The 21,179-nt window shown below is 40.8% G+C and overlaps 1 protein-coding gene across 1 annotated transcript in view; it reads right to left on the bottom strand.

Moving 5' to 3' along the window:
* Positions 1 to 11,942, bottom strand: part of atp11c (ATPase phospholipid transporting 11C (ATP11C blood group)) — a 40,317-nt gene extending 28,375 nt beyond the window's left edge. The window contains 1 exon segment of the mRNA XM_079671330.1: positions 10,900 to 11,942. Within this exon segment, the coding sequence (XP_079527456.1) occupies positions 10,900 to 10,926 (27 nt within the window). The 5' untranslated portion in view covers positions 10,927 to 11,942.
* Positions 11,943 to 21,179: the final 9,237 nt, after the last annotated feature.

Genomic DNA, 21,179 nt, shown 5'->3' with positions numbered 1-21,179 from the left:
ACAGTAGGTTAAAGCTTGTCTGCTTTCGTGGTTTCGCAACTTGGGTAGAGAGGAGAAAAACACTCGTTCGGTACGGAATGCAGGAGCTATGCCATTAAGCTCCTCTTAACAAATCTACTTAAACACATTTAATGAGGTATGAGGGAGCTGTGAGAAGAAGAGAGAGCACCGGGAACTGTGCTTGTACAGTACTTCTTTATGTCCTGGATGTTCTAATACCACTGCAATATACTGAGAACGGCAGATTTGTTGTTAAGTACATACATGGGTATGTACTTAACAACAAATCTGACCTCAGTATCTATTATATTATTATATACAGTGGGGCAAAAAAGTATTTAGTCAGCCACCAATTGTGCAAGTTCTCCCACTTAAAAAGATGACAGATGCCTGTAATTTTCATCCCAGGTACACTTCAACTATGAGAGACAGAATGGGGGGAAACAATCCAGGAAATCACATGGTAGGATTTTTAATGAATTAATTGGTAAATTCCTCGGTAAAATAAGTATTTGGTCACCTACACACAAACAAGATTTCTGGCTCTCACAGACCTGTAACTTCTTCTTTAAGAGCCTCCTCTGTCCTCCACTTATTAACTGTATTAATGGCACCTGTTTGAACTCGTTATCAGTATAAAAGACACCTGTCCACAACCTCAAACAGTCACACTCCAAACTCCACTATGGTCAAGACCAAAGAGCTGTCAAAGGACACCAGAAACTAAATTGTAGACCTGCACCAGGCTGGGAAGACAGAATCTGCAATAGGTAAGCAGCTTGGTGTGAAGAAATCAACTGTGGGAGCAATTATTAGAAAATGGAAGACATACAAGACCACTGATAATCTCCCTCGATCTGGGGCTCCACGCAAGATCTCACCCCGTGGGGTCAAAATGATCACAAGAACGGTGAGCAAAAATCCCAGAACCACACAGGGGGACCTAGTCAATGACCTGCAGAGAGCTGGGACCAAAGTAACAAAGGCTACCATCAGTAACACACTACGCCGCCAAGGACTCAAATCCTGCAGTGCCAGACGTGTCCCCCTGCTTAAGCCAGTACATGTCCAGGCCCGTCTGAAGTTTGCTAGAGAGCATTTAGATGATCCAGAAGAGGATTGGGAGAATGTCATACGGTCAGATGAAACCAAAATACAACTTTTTGGTAAAAACTCAACTAGATGTGTTTGGAGGAGAAAGAATGCTGAGTTGCATCCAAAAAACACCATACCTACTGTGAAACATGGGGGTGGAAACATCATGCTTTGGGGCTGTTTTTCTGCAAAGGGACCAGGACGACTGATCAGTGTAAAGGAAAGAATGACTGGGGCCATGTATCGTGAGATTTTCAGTAACAACCTCCTTCCATCAGCAAGGGCATTGAAGATGAAACGTGGCTGGGTCTTTCAGCATGACAATGATCCCAAACACACCGCCCGGGCAACGAAGGAGTGGCTTCGTAAGAAGCATTTCAAGGTCCTGGAGTGGCCTAGCCAGTCTCCAGATCTCAACCCCATAGAAAATCTTTGGAGGGAGTTGAAAGTCCGTGTTGCCCAGCGACAGCCCCAAAACATCACTGCTCTAGAGGAGATCTGAATGGAGGAATGGGCCAAAATACCAGCAACAGTGTGTGAAAACCTTGTGAAAACTTATAGAAAACGTTTGACCTCTGTCATTGCCAACAAAGGGTATAACAAAGTATTGAGATTAACTTTAGTTATTGACCAAATACTTATTTTCCACCATAATTTGCAAATAAATTCTTTAAAAATCAGACAATGTGATTTTCTGGATTTTTTTTCTCATTTTGTCTCTCATAGTTGAGGTATACCTAGGATGAATGACAGGCCTCTCTCATCTTTTTAAGTGGGAGAACTTGCACAATTGGTGGCTGACTAAATACTTTTTTGCCCCACTGTATGTATTATATCTCTTATTTATTGATGTGTATCTTGTCATTTTGTATGTGATATGGACCTTGAGTCTGAAATAAAGATTTAATTGAATATTGTAGTTCTCTTCAGAAAAATGAACCGAGCTACAAGCAGTCTTGTGTCTTTTTTAGTTGTACCAGTGCATGATAATGGTGGGTTAAAGTGTGTGGGAGACTCAGTCCTTTATCATTCTCAACTACTGCACCTTATCAATACTATCAGGCTTTATGATGCTCTCAGCTTAAGTGGATTCATATCAGGTCAACCTTATCTGCCCCTTAATGCGGTTCATGTTTGCAGTTTTTCCACTCAGCACGGCACACATCTGAAAGACCGCAACAGGGAAAGCCCCAAGACGAGACCTATGACATCAGAGTAAGTCTAGGTAGGAGTAAGAGTAAGGGAATGAATACATGACAGAGCAAATCCAGTAAGCTGGTGCAAGGAATGAAGATTACAACAGCAAAAAGAGCATAACTGCAACATAAAGTTGCCGTTATGGCTGAATGGAGTTGAGTGATGAATGTTTTCATGCAAGGGGAAAGATGCATGTGTTGAGTTGATGCCGTTAGTCACTGCAGTACTCTCTCTGGCACTTGCCTCTCTTTTTCGTCAGCCCTGTCCCCTGTATGCTTTCAGCAAGCCCACTCTGTCTCACTAATTGTAACTATTTCAGATTTGATTACACATCCAAGTGCTCATTGCCTACGCTGCAGAGAAATGACACAGGCTAAATCATCTTTTGAAGAAAAAATAGACACATTGTTGACTTTCGAAAGGACTGACCTCTTTGTGGCATTTCCTGTTCAACAAACGTTCCAAATAAAACTATTTCACACTAGCTAATCGTCTAATTTCAGCACAAAGCTCTTCTGTTTTATGTAAGTGAACAGATAGTCAATAATGATATTCAAACATTTGTAATCACAGAAATCTCATTCGGTTTGACTCAACCAGCTTATTCCATACTCCAGGACTTGCATACCATAACATGATGTGTTCTTATCTAGCTTTAGTTTTCCTTCAGTGCACATTCTAAAACACAGTTAACAGGTTGGTTGTCCACGCTTTTAGACAGTCAAATCAAGAAAAAGCAGAGCCTTATCCCACCATAGTGAATTCATAACTGGTGTTATATTCACCATGGATCCACCAACACTTGGCCTATGGCACAGTCTACAGAGCCCATATAAGAGGCTCCTCTCTCTCCTCTGTCCACTGTTTGCACAGTGATGAATGGCCCCACAGAGTAATAATAGTTCAACTTGAACCGAGGGCTGATCCTAAGGAGCTGTTGTGGATAGGCAATGGCTCATTGTTCTACTAGCTTCCCTGCAGCTGTACAAGACACAGAGAGTACTGTACTATGGGCTGGTACTGGCCAACATGCCACTGTGACCCTCAACAATGGGGAGGAGGGGAAACTCATCTAGCCCTCGCACTGGGAGCTACTTCCTCATCCTTTGAGCGCATGCAAAACCGACATACAGACAGATATTGTTCTACTACTTATACCTGCTGTCTTTTGACAACTTTTGAAATGTGTACCACAAAATAACTTGAGATTTTGTGACTAGGTGGCTGGGAGGTAAAAGTACAGTACAATGTTAAAATGTAAATCACTGATGAGAAACCGGTGGCCACTGTTGACAATCCACAGCTATTGTTTCAAGAGAAGTTGATGAAGAAATGTTGTGGAGCACAAATGGGTGTAGACAATGACATTGCAACAGGAAATGTGTAAGCAAGTTTCACAGTGCTGACAGTGGTGTGTGAACATCAGTGTATCTGAGGCACACTGTTCCTTAAATAAAACCTTACACAGACTACATCAGGGGCGGCAGGTACTGTAGGCTAGGCCTTCCCAAATATTTTTGTCACTGCATCCTGGTAAAATTAAAATACAATGTATAATGTTTGTGTCTTTGACATTAGCGCTGCTATGCAGCCACCTGTGCCCTGTACTACGAAGCCAGTTCAACATACCCTGGATATGTTTGAGTTATCTTAACTAATCCAAACAAACAAGATCTTGCTATGCGGTCCTACGACGCTGGTTATCAACTCAGTAAATCAACCCAGGGTTTCTCTGTCCGGCTGAGAGCACGTTCAAGGGGCGGGGCTAGCAACATTTGACCAATCTCAAACATGGACAAGCGTACTACTGAGAGCGCAGCGTCATACTTCATTTATGAAAATGAAACTATAATATTAGACAAATATGAAGAAGTTAAACTTTAAACATCCATGACTTAAAAATTGTATCCAGGATAAAAGCAACATAATTGCACATGCAAGGTGAATACAGAACAGCTGGTTAAAAAATAAATAAACTACAGAGTGTTTGAATGCGTAGGCCTACATTAACAGGTTTATGATATCACTGCCTCATCTAAGACACAAGTGATCTGACTTAAATTAAATAATTAACATAATTACATTTGAGTTGAGTGTTTCGTCAACTTAATGTGTTGCTTAAAATAATACTTCTGCATACAGTAGGCTATGTGACACTGTAAGTGTTGCACGGCCAAATACGGCTCGAGAAGCTGACTCAGATAAGGAAATATATGATATATTATGATATTATATGATCAATGATCTGATTGATAATGTGATATGAATGATAAGTGCGACACGTCGGCATCTTCTCTTCATACGGCAGTTTAAACTGTATTTCCTTTATACTTAATAGATTTAAACTCCGCACACTGAGCTCTGATCAGGCGGTGCTTTCACTGAGTTGATCTCTTTTCTATAGACGCCGGAGGCAGGCAGCGCCAGGTAAAACAAGTTATTTAGCCTTCCCAAACCTGAGCCTCACGCGCCGCCTATGGACTACATACAAGTCCAGAATGTACCCTGAACTTCACAAATCAAACCAGGGTACAAGTTCAATAGTTTTTTTTTTTAACTGGTTTAAAGTGTTTAAGTATTCATTTACTGAGGCTTTGATTGTGCTTAAGAGATTATATGTTACTCCAATTTCTCCAGATTGAACTTTGCCCGAAATGCTTCCATCCTGAAGACAAGTAAGCTTAGTAAGACTCAGAGAGAATGACAAAAGTATAAAAAGGTTTTCATGGAGAAAACCTCCACACTTTGTGCTTTATGACGGGGAAAAGTGAGAAAATGTGGAGCTGCAGCCTTGTCACACTTTAATCTATAATTAAAGAGAATTGTAAGTAGAGTGTAGCCATAAATGGAGTATGTTTTTTCCAGCCAAGTGCACATACGCTCTCTTCTTCGTTTTGTTTGTGTGTGCGACAAATCTGCAGATTCAGCTACTTGGATGAAGGTTCATGATCCAGCTGCTTTTTCTCGATAGTGTATGAGCTGTAACTTAACCAAACTGCAAAACACAATGGATTTCATCCCCACCCAACACGTCTGGCATAGAGCCATGCAATACCAACAAGAAGGCATTTCATGTTCGTCCTACTGCTGACAAGGTTTAAAAAATCTCTATCTCAGCTACTGCCCTACTGATGACATTATCTGTAATAATGTACCACGCTACACTGACTGTAATTGCTATTTCATTAATTATCCTTAGACACTGCATACGAGGGCAACGGGTCTAATGACAAAAATCAATGTGGTTCTTTCCTGCAGATGGTTGATCAGGGCTTGGGTTTTCTCAGAAAGCCTTTCGTCCCACTGAACTGTGACCACATTAAAAAGAATCATTTCCCTCCATGTGACTGATCTACACTGCTTGCCTAGCTGGGAGTTGTTGGTGTAGATAATCATTGGAGGCTGTTGCTTAACCCAGGTGTTCATAAGAGCGTGTGTGGGAGGGGGCCTGTTCGCATGTCTCCCAGCACTCGTTAAATCCTCACATGGACTCTGCCATTCCTCTTCTCTCTGTCAGTTAGCACCCCATCATCTCAGGTGACGATAAAAAAAATGGGATGAGAAAACATCACAGATGCTGGCGTCTCCTCTCTTTCCTCCGTGCTCAGACACAGAGTGAGAAAAAAACTACGAAAAATACATCCCCCCCCCCCCCTCACATCTCACTGCGAATGCTCTCTGGGTAATGCTAGAGCTGGAGCATGGCACAGAAAAATCCCTGGATGAGCCTTTATACATATATGGATGACGAGGAGGCTTTTGGAGTGCCGCTAGCATGGCGAGGATGCGTGGGTCAGGAAAAGGAGGAGCGATGTGAGGAGAATTCAAAATAAATGAAGCGACCTGAATTATTTAGAGGTACAAACTGAAAATTCAACCTAGCTTTTAAAGGGGCAATTGACACAAAAAGCCATCCACAATCCCCTTGAATCCAACCTGACCTGCCCACTTCAATGTGAACCACTGAAAGACTCCGTCCATTAGGCGGAGAAAGAGATGGAGAGCTGCAGAGAGGCTACAGGTCCACCCCCTTTTCACTCCACTTTCTCGGGTTTGAGTCACGCAGGGCTTTCCGTACCACCCCACTATATTTCATCAGCCCTCATTCCAACCCTTTTTTCTTTTCACACTGCCTCCCTCACACTAAATATATTTATTATCCTGCTGTGTGTTGCAGATGATCTCCTTTGGCTGGGTTTCCATTACTGGGAAGAGTGCAGGAGACCAGATGGAGAGAGGAAGGAAGAGAAAGAAATCAGAGTAAGCAATTCTGTTCGCAAGCCAATTCACGGTGCAAGACTAATGGCGGCAAAACTGAGTACAGCTCTAATCAATACACATCTCTCCTAATCAACAGAGCTGATAAATCAAATGGTTCCTTGTATGGCCTGTGGCCTTCAGATGGCACTTATAACCTAACTACTCACCCAAGAGGCACAACTCTGTTTGAGGACCTCAGTATCTCAGTGGTTAATAAAAACTCCCAATATGTTTCCAACAGATGCTACTACCTGACATGTGTGTACATCTAAGCCTGCCCTGAACGCAATATAAAAACACACTTTGAAGCATTCTGTAACATGGTGGGTAATGCAGCAAAAACAAAATGCAGTAATAACAAAATCATCAGGTATATTTGACATTGCAAAGGGCTAATAATGATGGAAACACTTGCATGTCAGATGAAACTACTGTATAGCACATCAGTACACAAACTTCCCCTTTTATTGCTAAACCAAACATTAGCTTCCCCTAGGACGAGTGATCAAGTCTCTGAAAGGTATTCAACCTTGTGAATTTACATTTTAGCACAAACCACCTCAATGTGCATGTGTGTGTAGAAAGTGTGGAAGTATACTGCACTCAGTTGTGTTTGCAGGTCTCTCTGTGTGTGTGTGTGTGTGTGTGTGTGTGTGTGTGTGTGTGTGTGTGTGTGTGTGTGTGTGTGTGTGTGTGTGTGTGTGTGTGTGTGTGTGTGTGTGTGTGTGTGTGTGTCAGACATTTGGTGTGTGTGTGTGTACACTTATGAGTACACATATCACCCTGCTGTGTGCTTCACGACAAGGCAGCTCCACCCATAATTCTGAGCACAGCATTTTGTGTGTGTGTGTGTGTGTGTGTGTGTGTGTGTGTGTGTGTGTGTGTGTGTGCGTGCGTGCGTGCGTGCGTGCGTGCGTGCGTGCGTGCGTGCCTGCGTGCGTGCGTGCGTGCCTGCGTGCGTGCGTGTGTGCGTGTGTGTGTGTGTGTGTGTGTGTCAGCATGTGATAGCTGCATGTTGACCTGAGAAACAGGTTTACAGAGCCCTGGGGCTTTCAAACCCACTTGACATGCAACCTTTCAAACATACACACAACAACATCTCCTGCCAGGTAAGGGCCTCTTTACCAGTGCATGGGTCAAGTAGAGAAAGATCTGAGACTGGCAGGCCTCGGTGCATTGGCCCGCAGCAGGATGGAGAGACTGAAGTGAGCTGGAGGAGGGCAGAAGGTTCAGAGGAAAGCCCCACTGAGAAGAGGAGGACCTGACTGACGCAGGATATGTTTGAGATCTCACTACATGATAAACCACTATCTCAAAATGTGTATGTTAAAGCCATAATGACACAAGAAAAAATACAATTCTGAGCGTCAAAGAGGGATGTTCTATATTATGGAAATAAATTGACTAGCCTAAATGTCATGCATCTCTTGAAGGCACATCAAAATCGAAACCGCGATTAAAAAAAATATAGGCTAGAATTTCTTTGCCACCCTTTAATTAGGGTAAGCTACATTTTCACAGGGTACTTCAGCATGCTACTGAGACAAAAGACAATATTTAAACCTTCTGCAGCTCTGACCTACATATCCCCAAGAGACTCCCTTTGAAATGCAGTCCTACTTATCGGTGTATAGTGCTGAATGAAAAACAACCATGGCGTTTTATACTTTATACTTTATACTATACAATGTAAATTACAACCATAAAACAGCTTACTTATTTTTAAACAAATTCGTCATATTAGGGAAGGGCTGCACAATAGACTATTGTTTCAGAATCACAATGTGCGCATGTGCACACAACAATGTTTTGTCAAGTAACGTAAATGAATCATGCTTCAACTTTTTTCTGCTTGATACAAAAGGAAAAAATGTTTAAGAACTCAGCTAAAAGAGAACACTTTTATACAAAGTGATCTGCTAGTGAGTGAATTGAGAGAAACAGAGTCATTGTTTAAAAATACCAAAAAAAGGAAGTGTTGGTGAGAAAAACTAATCATTTGTACAGAAAAGATGATGTTTACCAAATTAGGTATTTTGTCAAACAATTGCAATGTCTGTTATTTCCAAAAACCTGAGGCCCTATACAAAGGTTTCATCATTTTCTTGATTAATGGTTCAGTAAATACAATTTTTTTTTTTTAAATGTCACAACTGTGAAGCAATAAAGTGTAGAATGTTTGCCATTCTTGCCTGAAAAACGACTTCACATGTACTTATTGTCAAAATACTTTTTTATTTCAATTGATGAAATGCCTAATTGTTTCAGCACTGATATCTTTATATCATCATCATCATCAAGTAAAATAAATGCCTTTACTGTCAACACCTGTAGAGCTCAAAAGTAATGTATCACTGACTGAATAGAAGACGTGTGATTTCAACCGAGCAAGAGAGTTGGAGGAGGCCTTCTGGTTACCATGGTGCAGACAAAAAGATACTGTGTTGCTGCCTGGGTGATGCTGTGTTCATGTTTCAGTGCTGTTCTCCATGCAGTCAAGGCAGGAGGCTCCCACAATGAATACTATCACATTTCCGCCAGGCTCCATCTCCCACAGATCATACTGCTGCCTTCAAGGGCTTGAGCGAACATCAAAGGCAACTGTGATTTTGAATTCCTGTCAGAGCATTACAACCTCTGGAGCTTCCCCCTCCCCGGTGAAAAGCCCAGCCCCACTTGCTCCCACCCACAGCCATCTTTAATGATTTCCCAAAGACACACTCAGGGTTTAGTGGCACAGCGCATCGTAGTGGGAGAGTCAAGTGAGACATAAGAAGCCCCCTCACTGCTTTTTGGTATGAGCAGTCACATTCTCTATCTGTTCTCCCTCTTCATGATGCACATGTACCCCCGTGGGCAAGAAGAGGTGGTTTGAATCAGGAGGCAGAGAGCCAGAGCCTCAGATAACGGCACTGTGTGCATCAATGAAAGTGTGGCTGGCTGCCCTGCACAAAATATTATTTACAGCTCACACTGAAGAGAAATTACAGCAGCAATCCTCTCCAGAAGGAGGAAAACCAGCTGACCTGGCAACACTTAGAGAGAGGCCAGAAGGAGGGTCAGGCACTATAATTATTATATGGCTTCCCCTTATTCACTGTCGTTATCTATACCGCTCACATAGCCTGTGGGGGATTCAACCCACTGATGACAACAGGTTACTGGTGCATAAGAAGAAGATACAGAGGCAGTAAAGCCTGTTTAGCATTTATAAACCTGGCCTGGCGGAAGCTTACTCCACTTGCAGCTATAGCACACTCGTGGCTTATTAACGTACGAGAAAGCCAGTGAAACCAATGGATGAACTTTAGAAGGGTAAGCATTAAATTGACCAATCGTGAAATATGATGTCAAAGCCGTTCATGCTGGCAAAATACCAACTTCTGAAATTGAACAAATGGAGCAGAGAGGGCTGATTATCATTATTTATTTGTTTTAAGCATGTCTGGGCAATGGTCTAAAAGCCAAATATATTCTATATAACAATATATAAAAACACTAAGAAGCAGCAAATCTTCACATTTCAAAGCTAAACCCAGTGATATACTAAGTATGTTTAATCGCTGAAATAATTTAATTGATTATCAAATAATGCCATAATCAATTAACCATCTCATTGTTTCAACACTAGTGTTAACCACACATGCTACAGAGAAGGGGAGACATGCCTTTTGATGCAGGTCTCTGTGACTTTAAATAGAGGGAATATTTTTAGCTTTTGGGACCCCAGAGAAAAGCAGTCCATGTCTCTGGAGACAGGTAGAGCCCTGTTTTAAAAGAGCTTTAGATCCAGGGCTGTTTTATATAGAGGTGAGACTTACTGTACATTTGATAATACGGTTGTTAAAAAGGTGAGTTTGACGTGTTGGCAGGTCAGAGACAACAATACAAGTGTGTGTCCTTAAGGCATAGTTTAATGACTCTGATTTTAGCTAACATGAACTTGCATCTGTCGTGACTTCCTGGCTTGCTCAGAACTTACCTAGCAGTGAGCTAACACTAACACATGATGTGGGACAACAGCTGTTTCTTGTTGCCAGGCAGTGTGGAGTAACAGTTTGCTGTAAGTTTCACAATCAATTCCAGTTAAATGGGGAAAGGAAATGCATGTACACATTTTTTGAGGGCAGTGTCACCGCAGTTAAACGCTAGCAGGAGCAGCAGGATGTCACAGGCTAACTGTGTGTGTGTGTGTGTGTGTGTGTGTGTGTGTGTGTGTGTGTGTGTGTGTGTGTGTGTGTGTGTGTGTGTGTGTGTGTGTGTGTGTGTGTGTGTGTGTGTGTGTGTGTGTGTGTGTGTGTGTGTGTGTGAGTGAGTGAGAGAGGTGTTGATGCCAGGCACACATACCCATCGGTTCAGTCTTCTCCGTAGCATCTTCCTGTGTGTGTCTTCTCTGATATCTGATGAACTCTTCTGATTCAACAGACGCCTCCGGGCTCAGCTTCTTCGGGGAATAACTTTACATGTATGTTAGTTCACCTGCTAGCTCCTCGGCTATCTATTCTCTACTCTAACGTTAGTTCTAGCTATATGAAATGCCGCAGCGTCGCTACATCGTTTCCATTTTGTTTGATTTCGGTATCTTCGCACCATTCGCATTCTCTCCCCCTGAATATTTTCCGCGTTGCGGTGTACTAGTACTGCTTCCCTTTGCTCAAGGCTGAAGCAGTCCCTGACATTTCTCTCTGTGCCCTGTTGCTTAGACTCCTACAAATCATTTGAAGCTCTCGGCTCTGCCTCCCCGTTGACTCGCAAACTGCCAGACACCGCGAAAACTAACTTCTGTCTTCTATCCCTGTGCACAGGTCGCCTCCCTGTCAAACCATTTTCTACTCCAGCAGCAACCCAGCGGCAAAACGTTCCCACGTTCACAAGCTCCACCCGGCGAAGGTGCGGCGAGTTTAGCTCGCAATGTACTATGGGAAATGTGGTCAAAATTAAAACTACAATCTTTCCCCTGCATGTTCTGGAGAAAAGAAGCGGCAGTTGTCGTTGTTTCTGTACCATTGTGTAGTGATTGTCCTGAAACAATTATTCTCCTTTTTTTTTTATTGTATGCATTCTGAGACTTTACGGCTGGATAAACATGATTGGCTTTTCCAAAAAAAATGGTTTTGTACTATGTCAATTGTTATTCTATAGTCAATTTATATTAATACAATAAAAAAGCAACTCTGTAATTAAGGTATTTCACAATGAGTTTCTTTATTTTTTAAAAGCCCTGTAATAAATGAAAAACAAAAATGCAATAAACTATTTAGCACAATTGAAAACATACGATTTATGTAAAAAGCCCTAGCCCTTTGTGGTATGTAATTAACTTTATTGTATTATTTTAATGCAATTTCTGTTATGTGTATTATTGTCGTCTGTATGCACCTTATCCTTTTCAATATTCTTCTTTGAAGACTCTGAAAGCCATGTTGTTTCTACATGCCTTTTTCCAATAAAGGTCTCAAAAAGTTTGTGATTGCACTTCAAGGATCATTGAGCGTTTCATAAAAGCCTCATATAATTGAATTATTAGACGATGCAGAAGAGGATTGTCTAGAGTGGCAGCCAATCCCTTGCATTAGAGTGATGAATAACAAGCTATGGTGGATATTATACAAATATTTCAGCACAACCCTAAGATTCAGTTGTCCTTGGAGAAATATAGCCTATATATACAACAGGTAATCTTTTATGAACAAAAACACAATGGAGCTGGTACGCTATATCTTACGCTGAAGCTTGGAGAATATAAGCTTTTCACTTCTGTATGAAGCACTTGGAAAGGCTTGGCTTATTTGAAGCTAATAGTAGCAATTACGATGGTTTGGCTTATGAAAAGCTAATGTACTTGCAGGAATCTTGCTATTTTGAGTTAAGTATATATTTAATATGTCTGGATGTTTAAAAAATGACAATAAAAAGAGTTTTCAAACAAAACAAAAAAGTGTCAGCTAAATGAAATTGGATATTAATTGTATTATTCCTCATCAATATTTCCAAAGATTATTAAATAAGCATGTCCATTTTAGATCATGTTTCAACATAACTCATTTAGTTGTTGCTTTCTTTCAAGCATCCTGCAAAAGTAATAACATGGAGTTGTTATGTCCACAAGTTATGTGCAGGTCTTGAACTGGGTGCTCTAAGGGTAAATACTGTAGCCTATTGGAAATAATAATTGTGATTAAAACGGTCTTGATTGGAAAATGATTAGCATATAGGAAAGTGTTTTTGTACTATCAGGTTAGACAGCTTAAAGATGGCATCTTTCCAGTTTTTAAGGCCAGTTTAATAAAAAAGCAAATAACCTTTAAGGTAATCAGTACAAAACCCATTTTTAAAAAATCATTACCTAAAGGTAATTGTATGTAAATTTGATTTAAGATTTAAAAAAAACAATGATCTTGATTTATGAGCTCTAACATCAAATTGCCCATCCACTCTTGTTTTGTCTTGTTTTCTTAAAGGTTGTATCTTCCTGGTCGAATGCACTTATTGTAAGTCGCTTTGGATAAAAGCGTCAGCTAAATGCAATGTAATGTAATGTAATGTTTTGTTGGCATTTAATCAGCCAACCAGACTATTAGGGGATAAGCTTGGCCTCTGCATTTTAGAGTGTTAGTCGGAGTCAAGGCTGTTAAGCATCTGGAATTAAATTGACCCGCTTGGTCAAGAAAAAAGTCATACCCTTGAAGTGTTACATTTATCAAGGCAAGTTTGCAAACCTCTTTGCCTCAAAGGTTTCACTGCTTGATACTATCTTACATTGGTAGAGAGATTAACACGTAAGGATTTGAAGAATTCACATTTTCAACCACCTCTGATAGAAAAACACATCTGGATCAGTTTCTTAACTACTGTCATCAGGTATAATGTGACGACTAAGTGTACATTTGTGCTATTGTGGCAAACCTTCAGCAATGAGGAAACTACTGTTCTGTGAACGACTGGAAACCAAAAAACAAAGATTTATATTTATTATATTTTGAGTCTTAGATTATATAATCACGAAAACTATGCATTAAAGGATCAAGTCTAAACGTTTGACTTCAAACTCAATACAGGCAATGCAGTATTACATAGTGCCAAAACATCATGTAGTTCACAAACAGAAGCACTCTTTTGGTTCTCAGAGGCTAATTTGTTTTGTGTCACAGCATGAGTGACCCTGGCAGCTATTTGCATGTGGCAACAGGTTTGCATATTTGCTTCACCTCCTTCCTGTTAAAGGAATGTGGTCAAGTGTAACTAGGTTGCAAAAAATATATTGGTACATAACCTTAAGACATGCTGTCATCAGCTAACTGAGTTGAGGTCACGTTTAACGTATCAGGTCTATCTTCATATGACCCAAAAGAACATCAGCTGATCTCGATGTATGTGGTTTGTGTTTAATGTTCAGTTGAAGCTTTACTGAAATCGGTAGAGAGAAAAAATGTAGTCAGAAAAGGGCTAAAACTAAAACTACAATTACCAGGGAAAATGCAATGCTCACAATTGAAGAAATCTACTGAGTATGTATTTGCTTAAGGGTGATTGTATTTGTACGATTTTGCATAACCAGTGAGGTCAACAGCTCAAACATGGTTAAGTAGCTGGGTTCAATGGCAACACTTGTTCTTAAGACAAATGAGTTCTTTGAGCTTTTATCTATAAAATGATGTTAATTATGTGAGCATTCAAAGTCAAAACATTTGAGGTGCCCATCCTGTTTGTATATTGTGGTTTCTCTATCTGCGTCAAGCCATGCACTGACAGTGACATCACATCAGGAAGTCACCAGATTGATTAACACAGTGTTCTCCAGCTATGCAGAGAAAACCTTGAACATAATCAAACCAGGGCCCACTGACACATTTTACAACACTGGCTCCAGGACCAGTGTAAATGTTTACGTTTCAACAAAACCTCTCAGCCAGCTCAAATACTCTAGATATTTTTTGAATTCACAGCACTGTCCACACATACTGTACATGTACTGTGGCACTGTAACTACTTCAGTCATCTTAATGAATCATTATAACGTTTATAGATAGGTTCAAAATATGTAGTTATGTTAAATGTGTTGCATTATATTCATCCTATAGTGCTGTCAAAACTAGAAAAAGCTTTCCTGGCCATTTTGTCTTTTTGCTCTGAAGGCTTTTTTCACAGTAAGGCATGAACATATTGAAAATATAAAAAACGCATTTAGAGAAATGTGGTGATTGTTAGGAGGAACTATTTGTCACATCAGCCATCCCCTTATGTGGCTGTACAATAGATAGACTGTATCTATAAAGAGCTGTACATTGGACTCTAACTCCACCTAGTGGCCAAATGTAGAAAGCTTTTATCATGTTTTTCTGTTTTTCGAATTTTGACAATGAATGTCTCTTTTCTCCTTCCTGCTTCCCAGAAGGCAGCAATGAGGGAGTTGCAGTAAAACTAAAATCACTGAATTTCACCCACAGTAAAGACATGTGAATAAAACTGCAATTTAAATCACACATATCTTAAACTATGGGCTCAAAATGATAAAAAAATATATATATGAACATTTATCATTTTCACTGAAGTTATGAGAAAACCGTGTTTCATGGCGAGCATTGTGTTGCCATGGCAACGGCATTTGAATAAATCTCAAAACTGTCCCGTAGATGTCTTCACGGCTGGACTGTTAGTACTCATGTGAAGTTTGAGCACTTTTTGAACATTTTCATAGGAGTTATATCGTCTTTTATGGCGAGGGATGCGTTTCCATGGAAACGGCATATGATGAAACCCCATAATTGACGTAGAGCTGATGAGGGCTGGACCGTTAACCATTATCTGAAGTGTGGTAGAGTTTTGACCCTTTTCATAGGCGTTACGACAACATCGTGTTTTATGGCGAGGGATACGCATCCCTCGCCATAAAACACGATGTTTTAACGCCTATGGAAACGGCATATGGTGAGATGTCAGATTTGTAGTAGAGCTGTTGAGGCATGGAGAGGTGGTATACAGGTGAAGATTGTGGGACGACCGGACCATGTCCTTTTTTTTAATGTATTTTATTTGATCAAATCCATTTGATATCCTAAATAATTTAAGATGTTTTTCTTAAAAAGAAAGTTGTGTTTGTCGTTTTTGTTTGTATTTGTTACCATATACTATATATACTGTCTATTGAATTGTGATGATTGTAATGATTGTTTGTATTACTTCATGAATTTGACTTAACATACTGTACGTGGTTTGTCCTTGTTTGTCATGCTTTGCTTTCTTTTATTTTCTTCATGTATGTCTGTAAGAGACGTTGCTTTTGTCGGGACCCCCTTGAAAACGAGATGGTGCATCTCAAGGGGTTTATCCTAACAAATACATTTCTATATATATATATATATATTTGTATCACTATTACACCACATTAGATACCTTAAGTGTACTTGGCATTGAACCAATTAAATTAAATGGCATGGTTAAATGGATTATTTTCACAATAAAGATATTTTACTTAATTTGTTAATTACTTTCATACTGCCTGCATATCAATAGGGTCCTCTATCAACTGGTTGCTGTAATTCATTGCCTGTCCACATGGTGGCAGCACAGTAACATCGATGTGCTGAAACAAACCTGTTGCACTGAGGAAAGAAAACTGACGCAGAGCTGCAGAGGTGACAACACTTTCAAGTTATATTTTTACATTCATAGCTGTCGAAAATCTTAGAACTGATTTCATTTTTTTTAAAAGACTATAATGATCTTATTATGATATGAGTGTCGCCCAGACCTAAATGTAGGTATGTTACATGTATACTGTACACATCAGAGCATCCATTTGGACTGGTTGGTCAAAGGTTGTGTATAGTAAGATTTTAGTATCCAAATCATTAAGTGAATGCAGTATACATAACAAAACAACACCACACGTAGTATTCAAAAGGGTTTTCATGCATGTTTAAATTAAAATGAAATAAAAAATAAATATAAACTGTAGGCTTTAATACAGTATTTCAGTATGGTCAGCTGTGTGCAAATAATACAAATAGAATAAGTAACACAATGCAATTGCATGACATATATAATCTTTTATCAAGACTCAAGGGTTGATAAGAAAAATAAAATGGGTGTGTTTTTTAAGATTTTCTGTACTGATAGATTTAAGACAACCAAAAATATTTCAGATACACTTAACATTTATTAAAGGTAAAACATGTAAGGTAAGTTATTTGTTTCCTAATTTTAGTAGTTTTTTTACATGAAGAATACAAAAAATACCAATTTATAAATGACATCACACAGCTGTATGTGGTACCCAGAGTGTGATGCTGGTTCTGGTCCTTAGTGATGTATACAGTATCTGCTGAATTTAGTGGGCATTCCTTTACTGGTTCTTCCCCTGTGAGTCTCATTCGTAGTTCTGAATTTAAACTGACAGCCCCTGTGGAGGAGTTGGGAGACTTCCCCAGCCATCTGTCTCAGAGCAGCCCCCCTCCAACACCCCCTTCCCTCCCTCCAAGCATCCCTCATTCCCACACTGGGCCTTTGTCAGCAGTTCCTGTCCCTGGACTAGGCGTGGCGTGCGCAGAGGCTGGGGCGACCGTGGGTGCTTTCAGAGGCACCTGCAGATGGGACAAAGGGCCAAGGGTGCTGGGGCTGAAGACAGATTGATGCTTTGTGCGCTGGGGCTGGAGAGAGCAAGAGAGGGAGAGAGAGCAAGAGAGAGAGAGGGTGGTGGGGGATAGTTAGCTGAAAAGTTTTCAGGGAGAGGATTTTTTGGGGGAACATGGGTGGGTTGGGGGTGAAGGGGGGAGGTCTGTCACTCCAGTCTGTGTGAGTCCAAGCTTTGGAGGACCCGGAGAGATTGACAGCTTTTGTGGACTGCATCTCTGCACAATGGTCGTGCTTTAATGGGCGGTGAAGCTAGAGTAGAGCTTTGGGGAAGGTTTGGAGGGGAGGTGGTGCTTGGTCGTGGTTGCGATGGTGGCGGTGCGGGGAGGCTGAGGGATGGGGGGCCAAAGGCTTTACTGCTTTGCTTGGTGGGGACCAATTCATGGGTATTCAGTCCAAGGCTCGTTATTCACTGAATGCATCCAGTGGAGGAATGCAGCAGCATCAATTAGAATGTGTTAGCAGATAGCAACGCAGAGAAGAAAAACCTTTCTCTCCCTTTTGCTCACAGGACAACACAGTCCCACTATAGGAGGTGTCAGAGCCACAAAGCCTTTTTTGTGGGTCTCTCTCCATTACATTACCAGTGCAATATGTAAGGTGGGGACTCTTTTGATTTAAATTAAGTGGAAAAAACACTAAATCCTATTTTTATTCAGCAGGGATAATGGTGTTATACTCTATAAAGGTCTTTAACTACTTATGTGTGGCTTAAAATCTTCCCCTGCTCCCTTTTCACTCCACCTCAGTGTCTTACTCTCATTGGGGCATTATATTTATTCAATGGTGGAGGGTCAAAGACAGACGGTTAAACAGAGTTGCTTGTAGCCTTAACTGCCGCATCACTTCTAATTGTGTATCAGTGGGTCAGTGGTTTGTTGTGTTGTCCCTCTGTAAGAAAGGAAGAGCGGATATGAATTTAAACAGTATCTTGTAAGGTATTGTTTGGAGTGGGCTCAGGCCACCACTTCAGACTCAGAGAGAGGGCCTTTTAGAAAAAGAGCTTTTTTCTATAACTTTCAAGACAGAGATATAAAAGAAGAGGAAGGAGTCGAAAACACTTTGATGGTGATCACATGTCGGGCTTGACACTCCATTCTGTGCTTTGAATGCAGAGAGGCCAGCCGTACATGCCCTATGAACTAATTAGGCTACACTTAATTGAATGTTTTTTACGTAGCGAACAGAAAACACATTCAGTATTTAATAACAATCAAAATAGCTTTAATTTCAATAAACCACATCCCTTCGTTTTTTTCCCCAACATTCCTACCAAATTTACAATTAATGCTATTTGTGACAAATTTGGAAAACAGACTTCAGGGAGATAAAAAAAAGATTATTCTGCTCTGAATTACTTGAACAAACTGATTTTCAAGTTTTCTATCCATGCACTCAGTATCCATTTTGACACCAATTTCCTTGCTTTTAACACAAGATGATACAGATGGCATGTGTGCTGAAATGGAATTGGACATTTTTGTTCTCCTTAGGTTTAATGAGAACTAACTGGCAGGAACCTCTTGGAGAAAGGTGTAGATTTCAATATGAGCAATTATGCTTCATTTGAAGCCAAATGAGCCAAATTTGCATCCTCTGAAAAGGGAACCAGTGTTAAACTGTGTGAAAAGTGCAGTAAATTGGGGCAAACATCGGAACGTGCAGAAATGCATCTCCGCTGTAATTGTGTAATTGTAGAAGAGCTCTAAATGCACAGGCCAATTAAACTTGCTTCTTCTGCAAGGCAAAGAATTGGCAGGTTATTATGCAGGAAAGTATCAGCACATCTAAATAGCTGCCTCCCTCATGGGTGGATGGAGGGTGGGATCATTTGCAGCAAAATGGAATATCTGATCAAATATGGACAGATGTCTTCATACATGTGGAGCGGCTGTGAATTGGATTGGAAGAGGCAAGATGGATGGATGGCCTCCTCTAAGAGATAGAGCTTCCTGCCCTGAGTACTGAGGGGGCACAAGAGGAAGAGGGTGAGAGAGGGGGAAGGTTAAGCTCTCAGTGGGGGGAGACATTTCCCTGAAACACCAGTTGATGGGTTTCTCCCACAAAGAGTGGAGTGACGCAGTCTGCACTGCTGCAGAACAGCCTGGTCTCTGTCTGGATTAGGCCCTGCAGCACACAAAAGGGAGCTCAAGTAAACGGTTCATGAATGTTGATTAATTGATACCATTTTTTTGCAGTGTGCCATGGAGATTTAGAGGGTAGGGGTGCTTGAGGGAGTTTGTGAGTAAGCAGGGAGAACTGTGAGCCGAGGATGGAAAATGTGTTTTTGTGAGTGTATTTATCAGATATGCAAATCTTAAATGGTTGCTCTAGATCACAAACTGACATCCACGTTTGTTTATTAATTTGTGTGGAATTTCTTTAATCTCTCTGATTTGAATAAACATGACAGTTTTCCAGTTGAAAACGGCTCAATCGAGCTGGCACACTGTGACTATCTTTGGTCTCTGTGTGCTTTGACTCCCGATGGTGTTGTCAGATCTGCCCAGCTGGCACAGAGAGCCTCTCAGGTGGCGGAGGCGGCGAGGAGGTTCCCACGATAGGGTTTAGGGGTACAGGTGTGCTGGGAGAATGAGGGTGGCCCAGGGCAAGGAGGGGCGAAGCACTGGCCCATAGCCCAACTCAATGGAGGGATCCTAGGGGCCAACTCAATAGCCTGGGTTCCACTTGATGGAGAGAGAAAGGAACGTTTCAGCCGCTGCCCAGCAGGAAAGATCTGGTTGTGGGAGACCTCTTTCAGGACTCACTGTTTGTCTGAAGGCTGTCACAGCAGATGAGTACTCAGCAAACAGCGTGAACAAGGATTTGAACCAGAAAACCAACAGAGCCTTGACAATATTGTGATTGGGCCTTGTCTCTTTAGAGGGGGCTGAAAGCCGAATTGAGAGCAGTAACAAGTGCACATTCAGAGCAGGACGGGGATGCCTTTGGGTTGTGTTTTATGGTTTTGAGGCTTATATGTGGCGGATAAAGCAAAATCATGTTAATCTCCCTTTCCTCTCTACTAAAAGCAGAATGGGAGTGAACCTGTGGCACTTTAATGGCCTTAGAAAGTCTTACAAAGACATTGTGTAGTCTTGTTAAGTTAAATGAGTCAAAAAAGAAGACAAGTTAAAGCATTCTTTAAAATGTAAATATAGGCACTGAGACAAACAGTTACACCGAGTTTATTTATGTCACTTTCACCTTCTCTCGGGTTCTTTGGTTGATTTCAAAGGAGCCTATTAATGAGCCTGTGGGTACGCCAAATAAAGGATCCTACAGATATTATGGTCGGCAGCTTTCCAGCTTCTTATAGTGTTCAAGATGCCTCTTATGGTGTATTGTTAGTTTTAGTGTGCCTCCGTGAAAGACTACCTTTAAACCTACAACATTTAGTTTGCAAAGATACTTCTGTATTAGCTATGGAATATATTCCATTATCATAGACTTCTGCATGCACGCATGTATTTATACAAGACTTACACAGTAGAGCCTGCACGCTTACTCACTTGTGACTCACACACACACACACGCACCTTTGATTTGTCACCTGGTTTCTGCCCAGAAAAAGGGATTAGAAGAATAACCGCAGCTCATTCCGGCACAACACGAAAGGAGTGGGGAGCTCTTACTAATATCACACATGGTGCTCTAACTATAAGGTCACTTTTGCCGAACCAATATGTTGAGGATAAAAATTCTCAGAATAATATGTAAATAAAATAATGCCAGTATCCATCTTGTTTATTATGTGGTTATAAAATCCACGTTCTTAATTTAGAAATAAGGAGTGGGAATCAGATTACACATAAACCAAACCGATGATATGCTTCAGTTTTGTTTTTCCTCTGACTTTGTATACATTTATCGACCTATTTATACCATTTGATGGTGAGTGAGAGGGCCGTACAAAGAGAAATGTTGTCTTTTGGAGGAGTTGAGCTAACTTTGAAGGTTTCTGAAGAGAGAGGCTTGTGATGGAATGGGCCGGG

The sequence above is a fragment of the Notothenia rossii genome (assembly GCF_949606895.1).
Source record: "Notothenia rossii genome assembly, chromosome: 3".
Taxonomy (NCBI): Eukaryota; Metazoa; Chordata; class Actinopteri; order Perciformes; family Nototheniidae; genus Notothenia; species Notothenia rossii.
This window is presented reverse-complemented; position numbering and strand designations above follow the sequence as displayed.